The sequence below is a fragment of the Porites lutea genome, chromosome 3 (genome assembly GCF_958299795.1).
Source record: "Porites lutea chromosome 3, jaPorLute2.1, whole genome shotgun sequence".
NCBI classification, from domain to species: domain Eukaryota; kingdom Metazoa; phylum Cnidaria; class Anthozoa; order Scleractinia; family Poritidae; genus Porites; species Porites lutea.
The window spans coordinates 21726448-21738238 of NC_133203.1; the positions used below are offsets into that span (position 1 = coordinate 21726448).

Here is an 11791-nt window from a genome sequence, read left to right on the forward strand (position 1 = left end):
AGGGTTAAGGGTAGCCTGAATTTCATCTGATTGCTTTGAGTCTGAGGGAGAAAAACGACTCCAAATAATCGGATGAAATTCAGGCTAAGGTAAGGAGAAGTCTTAAATCCTAGTCCTTCAAGATTTTTGAAAGCACAGTTTAACGTGATCAAACCTGTACGAAGGCATCAGCTCACTTATTTTACTTGGGAATTATTATTCAAATTGAAGTAGAATATAAGAAGGAAAAGGTGATAGGAAATGAAAACATACTAACCGAAAAAAAGAAATAAAGAGTGGAAATAATCAACTTATTAATGCATAAAAGTGTTGTTTGTTTAACCTGGATAAGGGTAACTGCAAGTGCAGAACTGCAAATCTAGCGGACAAAATTCAGCGTACAACTACGTAATCTAGATTGTTGCAAACAATAGAAAACACAACGAAAGGGAAACCGAGCAAATCCTTTTACAAAGTTTATAAAAGGCAGATTGCCAATCATAGAACGTTTCATTTTTGAGATCTCACTTTGATGATCACTTCATGGTTAAACTTTGCATATATTCTCTTTCGCGTTTTTCCGGGCTGATTTGCTTGTTTTCCCTGTTTTTTTCTTTTTAGCTCATGGATTACGTAGTCATGCCATGGGCTTTTGGGGGCACTCGAATAGCACTCGATCACTCACTCACTCGATTCTCATTAATTTAGTCATTAAAGTCAGATTAAACACTTTACTCTTACTTCCCTTACTTAGTATTACTTTTGTTCCAAGTGCCTTTTAAGCATATGTTTGGAATATTCTAGAGGGTACCAGTAAGGCGAATTTTTTTTCCCGACACATCAATTATAGAGATGGGTTTTGTATAAATGGAAATATTCCAAAGAACACTGATAATATCATCCGCAAGAAATGGACTTAGAATTGTTAAAAGGACATTGAAATAATTGAGCGTGGATCATTATATTTGGACGAATTGTGCACATTTGTTCCCGGTATTATACTTGATATGGAGAAGATGCGATCGACAGGAGTGTGAGAGATCTATTACAGCCTGACGATGGGATTTTGTTCAGCGAAAAGCGAATAAGCCAAAGAGCCTTATAATCACTGCCAAAAAACGGTTCTCGAATTGTTAAAGCAACATTGAGGAGTATCTATTGTGGTTTATTCAGTTATTTGGACGAATGCATTCGACCATTTGTCTTCGTATGCAAACAGGGAATGAATTAATGTTGTGTCAACTAGAAGCACAGGCTTTAGAACCAAAAAGCGTTACGCTATTTTGCTTGAATTCTTAGGTGATCTTTGCCTTAAAGTAGGTTTTTGTTTGTCGGTGATTCCATTTAGCAGTGCTGTTAATGTAATTTCTACAACAGATGCTGCGCTGGTATAAACAAGTCTCTAGAACATTCAGGTGGAGAAAGGCAATCAGATACTTTGACTGGGTTTAAATTACTTGGCTAGGTCAGAGCGCACGTACTGCTTTGACCTTAATCTGTTTTATTAAAATAATTTTTAGGAAGTGTTTATCAAAAGCGCGTTCTAAAGCAGTTCAATTTAGCCATGAACGCCTGTATTCTGTATTTAATAGCTCGTACTACATATACAAACTGTTTCGACTCTTTGCGAAGAGCATATGGAAACATTTATTTAAAAGCATTGCACTTTTACTGACTTTTAGGAAATCTTCGAGGTCCATGATGTTATAATATTGTAATTTTCACGCCCTGTGTTGAATTTCATTCGCACGTGCTGCTAGACTCATTATATATTCAGTTTCGTTTGTACCTTTGGGGCACTTGATAGAGATGAAAATGTCTGTTCAGTAACCGCTTGAACGTGTAGTTCACTGTGTTATTACACATGAAAATATTAATTGTTTAATTACAACCACGGTTTAAATAAAACTCGTGCTTATGTAAAACTTGGCTATTTTACAAGTAGTGCACTGTCGTTCGGAAAGTGTTTGACAGTCACATGAGAAAGCAAATTATTTTACAACTAAAAAGCGTTCATAATTGCTTTTAAAAGTGATCTTTGCTTTGTAAGTAGAAATGCTGTGCTGATAAGAAGTTTCTAGAATATTCAGGTCCACATGCAATCAGATACTTCGAGTCTGTATTTTGGCAAGTCCGTACACAGTGAACCGTCTAAAAGATGTATATGTTTTTTCGTTGATTATTGAACTGTCTTTTCTACACTAATTCAATTCATCCATGAGCTCGCTCCTAGGAGCCTTTGATTCTTTCTTTGTTTAGATAATATAATTCACTCTTTAGTCCCTCTCTGGAGGAGCTCATGGTGGCCCATATTATAAAAGGAGAATTCATCCCCTGTTGCTTTCGCTCCTTTTCTAAACAATGTCGTGAATGAAGCCACTACATCTGGATCTGAAAAAAAAAAATCCGCGTTATGGTGCGTATCAAAAAGGAGCTGGACTGGTTAGCAGCGCGTGGGTGACAGTTGGCGTCCATCATTGTCAGGAGTGTTCGACAAAGGTAAAAGACTAACCTGTAGTTGGACGTTAAACCCTTTGGCAAGATAAAAGTAAGATCGAACCACCATGTGTGACCACCTCCGACATCAATGATTACCTCCCAAAAGCGCAATTATTTATCAAAAAGACCCTGAAAAATTTCGGAATCAAACCAATACATTTGGAAATGGCCACCTCTTTGAATTATGTTTGTAGAATTTTCCATTGTTTATCTCCCTATAAGCGACCATTCAGTAATAGTTTGATCTCTATGTTCGCTGTATGTACTACACGACTCAGAGTATGAGAACTTTTCGTGACAAGATGAAACTACGCATATCATATGGTATAAATTGCATGCAATAAATTCTCCATTGATTGTCTCAAAACCCAAAACATGGCTCGTTGCACCACAGGTGTTGGAGTGCCAAAAGCTAAGCCTCCTTCTCCTCACTTCGTTCACGTCTACTTCTGGGTACGAAGCCAGATGTATGTATGCATACATACACCCTTGGATAGGGCGACATGTGTTTGAAGAAACAGTGATCACCATTCATTCGAATTCATACCAACACGAAGTCTGAAATGAGAAGACGTCACATGCTAAAAGGTTTCCAAGTATCGAATTGAGGGTCATCCTCGGTGAAAAGCTGCGAAGGTTTTCGTTGTTTTCTAGGCATTATTTTCCTTGGCTCTATTGTGTTGACTTCTCAGTGACTTCTTAATAGTTTTTTGTCACTCATTAGTTTCACAGGTTTTTACACTGACTATGACGCGAACTGACTGTGACATCTTTTAAACTGTAACTTTGACTTAAATTTATAAGAAGGTTCAAACGAATATTAAGAGCAAAATGTGTTCTTTCTAGTGTCACGATTTGTTCCTTTATTTTCGGGTGTTCGAAATGATTGACGGATTAATTCACTTTTTTTCTTGATCTTAAACGCATTTGTAACTGCGGTGTTTCTCTGACTCTGAGTTCCAGTTCGTTGTCGGAAATGTCTTCTTCACTAGAAGGGTGACCATCATCAGGATGATGAGCCGCTGGTTGGTGAATTTCTTCATAGGACATCAATGCCCTTGCTGTGGACATTTCCATCGGCATATCCTCGTTTAATTCCTCCATGCAATTTGAACAAGGAATTTCACAGTTAAAACAGACTGGAATGTTGGTGTTCCATTCCACGGTCATCGGTTCATTATCTGCGAAAGGCGTTGCTGTGTCCGGAAAACAAGGCCTCTTCCGTCGCCATTGATCCTGGCACCAGTGAATCATTTTGTCAGTAGCTTGTTTGGCTTCCGTCTCAAGAATTTTTTGTTTCAAGTGATTGAATGCTTGAAACTCGAGCAGTTTGCAAAAAAATTGGCGACCACCTTGTGCATTCCAAACGTAAACTTAACATGATCAGGTTGCCCGGTTCTCAGGCACTCACTCTTCTGGCCAGACATAAACAGAAACTGCCACACAGCGATGTCATAAAGAGGACGCAAAAATGCAAGTGGATTGCTTGATGGCATTTTGTCGGAAAAAAGCTTAATTTTACAATGCAAATATTTTCAACGCACGTGTAACAGAACCGGATTTCCGGATAGATTCCATATTTGGATGTGATATGTTTTTGTACCAATCAAAAGACAACCAACAAGGTATTGAAAGCCAGGAAAGATCGAGCAGTGATGGAACCACGATGGCGGCATGTTCTTCAACTTCCTGGCAGCAATCTTCCAAAAAAAGACTCCCAAATAGCATATCTGATTTACTAGATGTCGCTACATTTACCTTTGCCTGCCAAACAGGACTGAGAAGTTGCCACAGGATTCGTGGGAATCCAGTCCTGGAAGGCGTATGTGCCTTTCAACTCTTACAAACGGCAAACAAAGAGATGAAGCAAGAATTGCAAGAAATCTCCGCCAAGAGATTAGGTGAATGGCAACCCGGCAATGAGCTGACGCCTCAGCTTTTAACGTTTGTATCCTCGCGGATAAAAGCGTTAAAGGAGAAACAAGTTATTAAAGAAAACACCAACCCTGAGGTACCGACTCTACTTATCAAAAAGAAGGAGAAGTTTGGTGAGGAACAGGACAGAGTGTGGACCAGAAGGTTGCCCAGGTGCTGGCGTTGTCAAAGTCAATGCCGATTTTGTTTGAGGCGGAAACGTCAATTCCCAACATTCGGAAACTTCAGAGCTGAGTAAGTTGCGTACACATTTGCATTAGTACATGTCCAAAAAAAGTGCTTGCACATGCAGGGACAGTGGTGAGGGTGGGGTGGGTGAGGATTCACGCACTGATCATGCAGACACACTTTCAGGGACCATTTGAGTTTTGAGGGCCTGGAATTATAATCAATGGGTGATTTTCAGGGCCCAAAAAATAACTTAATTTGCAAGGATTTTTTGGAGATTTAATAAAAATACAATTTTTTTATTTTAATATTTTTGGCTGGTATTTTGCATTGGATTTGTCCGCTAATTCTCAATTAATAATTGGCTTGCTGCACTGTAAGAATTTTAAACAAATCAGTGGCTGGTCAAAGATTTGTTCTAGCTTAGGTTACTTTGAATGATTTACCTGAGTGTTTCATGGGAATCTTTTTGAGATTCTATGTGGCCAGATTGTAGGTAAAATATAAAGTAACAAATGGCAATTTTCTCAAGCACGTCAGCATGAATCTGGCCAGTATTGGTTGACTAGCACTTTTATTTTATTAGTAATTAAGCAAAATGGGCCACATGACACTTTTCATCTGTTGGAACGGAGAGGATTTTTAATTTCTTAAAGAGATATTAAATAGATTAACAGATTGGCCAATTGAACAATGCCTTCTCCATATTAGGGTTTTCTGTGGCAGGAAAACAAGGAAATCACGTTTTGATCTTTTCTCTGATTGGGCTATAAAACAATTAGTGTCTTTCAGAAGTGTTGGCTTTTAGTCCCCTTTAGTTTTCATTTGCCACCTAGATTTCACCTTAGATTCCTCGATCTGGAAAAATTGTTGTCTTGTGGATGATCTAGTTAAAAAGTTTTTAACCCTATAAAGACAAAATATTTTACCTTTTTACAATCTGACCTGTGAGTTTGTGGTTCTTCAGTATTATATGAAACAAACCACTTGTAATTAATTTGCTGAGCTATTTTGAAAATATAGCTCATATGTCAGTGGTTTGAGCGTATGTATCTTTGTGGCTTTGTATCTTTGTATCTTTGTAACTTTGTATCTTTGTATGTTCGGATGTTTGTTGCAAGAGCCAATAAGGTTGAAGGTACTATGAGTTGATGCTTAAGAACCAATGAGATCTTAGCATCTACTTAAACATGACATTGCTAAAGGTCGAACAAGGGCACTTTGAGACCGCCATCTTAATTCTTCACAATGTTTTCGTCTTTTATTACGGCTAAAGGTGTTTGGAAACGTTGTATTAAATATCTTCATGATTCAAACGCTGTGTACAATGATGCAGCTGTTTAAGGGTTCCTATTTTAGTGTGGATGCTACTTCGAGACATTTCTGACCGAATTCGGCTATCGCTAACGGTACTGACGCACGTATTTGTGAGTTGTGTTTCATCTGCTTCAAGGTAGACTATAAAAGATCGTATATTTTCAAAGCTCTTTCAGTGAAGCAATAATTGATATTTAGATATGGACTTTAATTCGAAAGTATGCGGCCTATAAAATGTGGTTTTACAAGTTTGAAAGGCAGCTTATTTTTTTGAAAGCTATACCGAGTATTGATAATCCTGTAAACAAGCTTTAAAAATATTATTCTCTCGCTTAAAAAGTTCAACAGACCTTTTTTCATTCCGGCAAAACAACAAAAAAAGAATAATAAGTGAACATGATACATCCTTCCTGCATACCAAGCATTATAAGTTATTGAAACGTATTTTATTTAGTTAAGATGCGTAACATAAGTAGAAACAGTAGCGTTAGGGAATAAAATTGAAAGAAGCTAGATGACACAACAATATATTGTTTTACTGAGTGGAGTAACATGATATGAGCAGAAATATATTTCGGCAGTTTGATAATTTTCTTGGAAGTTAGTAAATGTTGGGCTATCAACCTTGACGTTGCACGAAACATAATTTAATTGCAGATGTTGTAATGAAGCCGAGGTGATTTCTCAAAATCGTTTGAGAAAATTTGGTAGTAAACAATTTGCGTTTTTTTTACGTACGAATTGTAAAAGGGCCAAAGACCAACATCTTCACGTGCAAATTGCTTGCATGAGTTATTTTTATAATTCTGTTTACTAGATTACTGTGTGATAACTCGAATTCCCTCACGTACGAACAACGAAAGGGGGCAAAGTCCAACACTTTCACGTGTCAGTTGTGCGACTGTACATCTCCTGCAGATTGGTTTTTCACAATAATAATAGAAACTTGAACGTATGAAGACCTGTTTCGTTTTGTAACCAATGCCTTAAAAGAGGCTCTTGTCTTTTAAGAAGCAATAGCTTTTAAAACATAAAGAAATAAGTTGTTGGAGTTTGTTGTTGGAGTTGGTGGACTGTTTCACTGAGTAGAATTGCACGTGAAAATCTTGTGAATTGTGGTGATGCAACCATCTACCACAATGATAAAAATCCTGGCATTTCTTAACTACTCGAATTCGATGAGTCACATTTTGGCTTAAGAAACTCTGACGAAACCTTAGAGTTTTCCTTTTTATCAACGTTTGGTGAGTAGATATTTATTTTACTTTAACAACTGAATTTGTTTAACTTGCACCAAATATAACGGGGAAAGACAGAGGAGAGTGAATATTCGCCCCATGTAAGGTAATCCGGAATCCGGAATCCGGAATCCAGGTAATTTTGGTCTGTGGAATCCGGAATCCACGGCTTTGGAATCCGGAATCCAGCTAATGGAATCCGGAATCCAAGCATTGTAATCCAGAATCCAGGTTGCTGGAATCCACTCTGTTGTGATGGTTCCAGGGCCTCTTCTTTTCCTTTAGCGACTGTTGCGTGAAAATCTCATGTCGCAAGGACGCACAACAGGCATGTTCACGCGTGTTTCACTCGCAGGGACATCCCTTGTCATTGTGACATATCGGGTATCAATTTGAAACAATGGTCACATTATAATGACGTGACAGAATCCCAGCCCAGGGAGTGATTCATATTACTGTATATTATCGCTCTTTATAAGACACCCTTTCGACCTTTTTCCCCGTTGCGCTTTTGGAGTCGGAGGTTTAGATTATTTTCCTGTTTGGGCGCAATTGGAACTAATTTTTGGATTTCAGGTAACGTCAAAAGAATAATAATATAAAGTATCCTTATTCTTGGCCGTAGTATCAGTAGTCGCGGTGGTTGCAGTTACTGGCTTCTTTCAGGCACATGTCATCAGTGTCACTCAAAGAATGACATGCTGCACGTGGTGTCGACGTGGTGTCTTTCATTCAGTCCAGATTCAATCAGTCGAAATCAGACATCTCGAGAGATCACTTTGAATTTTTTTCTCAATCGATCGTTATCAATCTTTGTCAGCATGGGGAAGCACAAGAAAAAGCATGAGTTGGAAAGGTACGTACGTCTATAAATTCGGTGTTTGTGACTTTGTGATGGAAATGTTTTGGCGGCGTGGTTTTGAATAGATCAGAATGTGTGAAACAGTAATCTAAAACTTCGAGCAGCTATATCTGTCTGTTTCTATCATGTTCAGAATTATGAGCTAACTATCTTGCAAATTTATGTACAGGAGTCCAAGAAAGAAAGAGAGAAAAGCGGAGAAAGAAAAGATTAGTTCAAGGTCTGTGGAGTTGTCGTTGTTTGTTCTATTCGTGTTTTCTGCTTAAAAAAGCGGTGGTTGTGCGAACACTTACTGAAGCGTTTCTGTGATCAAAATTATATTCGAAGGTGACAGCGTTTCCATACCATTTACAGACATGCTAATTAAATAGAGCATTTGATCAATGAAACGAACATACCAAAGTGAATCCAAAGTAAATTATCGAATTTACTTCACCGTAGAGCTCCAGAAATTGCTTGAAAAGGTCTTCTTCGCCCTTGTAGTTTGTGCACGAGAGAAGATAAAGTATGCACAAGACTGTTCCTATTGGTTTGGGCCACTGACTGCGATCCCAAGCAAAAGAGCTTTATGAATTCCATGCTAGCAGACAGGGCGAAGTACCCCTACCAAGTCCCTATTCCTGACTGCCCACACAACATCAAGTCAGTGCGTTCTGCAGAGTTTTGGCATTGGATTGACATTGATGGATACCTAGTGAATGTAAGGCTGCTTTTGGTGCTACGTAGAGAATACGAAGACATCAAGAAATCAGTTTCATTGAAAGCAGTTCGAAACAAAGATCGGATGGATGTAGAAACAGCAGTGGAGATTCACCGGAAAGCGATTCAAGATTCCATTCCAGATGAAAGAGTGAGCACAACATTAGTTCCAGAACTGGAATTCAAGCACTGGAAAAAGAACGGGGCCTCTCTTTTAAGCTACCCAGTAGCATTGGCATTCTCCCCAAAGCATAGCAGGCTGTTTATTACCGATAGACGTCTCCATGCAGTCTTCATGGTTGACATGCACTGTCCAGCAAATGTCACATTAATCGCTGTTGGTGGTGGTGAGCCCGGGCACACTAATGGATACGGCAACAAGGCCAGATTTAGAAACCCAGCTAGTATTGCGGTGAAAGAGAGCGGGAAGCTGTACGTTTGTGACCAAGGAAACGGAAGAGTTAGAGTAGTCAATTTGCGAACGCTTTTCTGTCACGCTTCCCAGATTGTACAAGGGAGCGCCGAAGAAAGCCAAAGTGAGGAAGAAGATTGCGCCGGTAGACGTATCCGTAAAGTCCATGTACACGATCTTTCCCTTATTTCTGAAGGTAATGTACCGGATCTGGTGTCACCATTTGCCATATGTGCGTCTGCAAAGGGTAGTTTTGAACTGTTTGTGTCAGACGTTGGTCTTGGCAAGATTTTTTCAATTTCTGGTGTTGTAGACGATGAGGAAACTAACTGCGCCGGCCAGTTAAATGAATTGTTTTGTTTTGATCGATCTAGTTTATTAACTTCATTAGCCTTAACACGTGACGAGCAATACTTGTTAGTTGGAGACGGGAATGGTTCATGTATTCATCTTTGTCAAGTGAGAGGACGATTGAAACTGAGAACAATTTCGAATATTCCAGGCCTCATGGGTATTGCAGTGACAGATGGTGGAACCGTGTTCTTGTCCTCCAGCAAAGAACACGCACTGTTCAGTTTGAAGGAAGAAGAGATGCTTGGGGGTAAAGAAACCCTAACAAAAGTGTGTGGAGAAACTGCAGGCCATCGTGATGGTGTCCAAAGTCGATGGAACAAGCCTACTGCTTTATGCGTATATCGAAACACTGTTTTCGTATGCGATACCGGTAATGTAGCAATAAGAATGTTGACGTCAGCAAAGGGACTGATCCCCCTGCAAAGTAAGATGGCCCAATATGCAAACGTGTTCCGACTCGACAAGAAAGCCAAAGAAGAAGACCTACCACGTACATTTGAAGATCATGTGAAATCTGTCGAGGAATTGGTTGCATTTCTCTCTAACCACGAACAGGAAGCCCTGGAGAGGACGGGCAAGCGAAATACCAACGGTCCCGACATGACCATACCTCGATGCACCCGACAGTCCTTCCTCATACTGCTAGAATCGCTGACCAGCCTTACCAACATGCTAACGGAGATTGGGCATAGTCACCTTCTGGACAGGATCTGTTTCGAAAGTATGGGCGTGGAATGCTATTTCAAAGGAATGCGAGCAGACCACGACATGCCTACAGTGGCTAACTACGCTTACAGAAGAGCGCGCTGCGTGGAAGACGATATGCTGCTCATTTACCAGAAGGATTTCTCATATTTCACTGGGCCCAATTCATATTATCCGGAGAAAATTATCAAAGGTGAACCCTCAAACATCAAGACGCGACCAAACAAGCTGTCAGCAATCACTGAAGGAACAGGTAGCAAAGAAGAAGACACAAGGCGAGAAACTGTGATGCGAGAATTTGCTAAGGACTATGGAAGAGGCGTAAGACAGGAAAATGCCCGCTCAAAAACGAAAGAGCTAACTGGCACCCTTCCTTATGCCCTTAGTATGTGTCCCACTACCATCACAGCCTCATTAGAGGAAAGCGAAGACGTAACAACAGCCTGCCAAGTTGGGGATGCTAATGTGGCATTGCGGAGTATGGCTGTACGGGTGCAAACCATTTACCAGAAAGACGACATATTGGCAGTAAGACACAACCGTAGAAGAGAGATCTCACCCTTCTGGTTAGCAGTTCTTCTGGAGGATGTACAAATAGAAGTGAATGGTGGACATTTTGTGCAGCAAAGAGTATCCCTAAAGTGGCTAAACCAAACAAGTGATTCACTAACATACACCCCCGGTGATGTCTGTAATGGGAATTCCCCCAAGTGCATTCTAACCCGAGTACTCGACTTTTCTTCAGATGGATCAGACATCATTTTAACAACAGAGGAGGATAACAGGCTCTGTCGAATTGCTAATGGGGACTACGGTGGCGATGATGACAATGAGAATGAAACTGCACCACCAATTGCAGAGGATGAGGGAGAAGTATGCCTCCCGATAAGACTGCCGGGAGTTAGTTTATCAGGACGGAGAACGACACGGTTTATTCTGAGATAAACGTTTCCGTTGCCTGTGTAGCTTGTAGTATAGTAATTGGACTATCTTCACGCTATTTGTTGGTAAGCTGTAACTGAAGTTTTACATTTCTGTGTGGCAATTAAACAATTCGGAGACGAATTATGTTTGAGCCTGAAAAGCACTGATTTTGGCAATGTGTACCTCTTTTGTTATTGTTGACACCGTTGTTATTATTAAAATAAGAATAGCCCTTCCTCGTTAGTATTTCTTCAACGATGTGGACTCAGTGGACTTCAGAAACCGCTCCTATATTCATAATCCTCTCGGGTAAGGCCAAGAATTATATTTTATACAAGACAATGTACACTTCGGGTAAAAAAAGAACAAGCTTTTTTGGTGAAAACAAAGTACAAAGGAAACGTTGAAAACCAGAAAATAGAATTTTGAAATCTGGAATCCAGCCACTTATGGAATGGGGAATCCACGGATGTGGAATCCGGAATCCACAGGCATGGAATCCGGAATCTACAGTGTGGAATCCGGAATCCAAGACTCTTTTGGATTACCTTACATGGGGTGAGAATATATAGCATGAGGATCAACGCAGCTGAACGTTTAGTGTTTTCATTTATGTAAGGCAATACCCAATTTCGCGCAAAAACCCAGTCTACATTTAAGACGAAAAAGGTAGATTCATCACTCTTAGTAAGGTTACAC

General features: G+C 39.8%; 1 protein-coding gene across 1 annotated transcript; it reads left to right on the plus strand.

Moving 5' to 3' along the window:
- The first annotated feature begins 9459 nt into the window (after positions 1 to 9459).
- Positions 9460 to 11113, plus strand: LOC140931930 (uncharacterized). Its single transcript, XM_073381619.1, has one exon. It carries the CDS (start codon positions 9617 to 9619, stop codon positions 11111 to 11113), a length of 1497 nt encoding a protein of 498 aa, XP_073237720.1. The 5' UTR covers positions 9460 to 9616.
- The last annotated feature ends 678 nt before the right edge of the window (positions 11114 to 11791 follow it).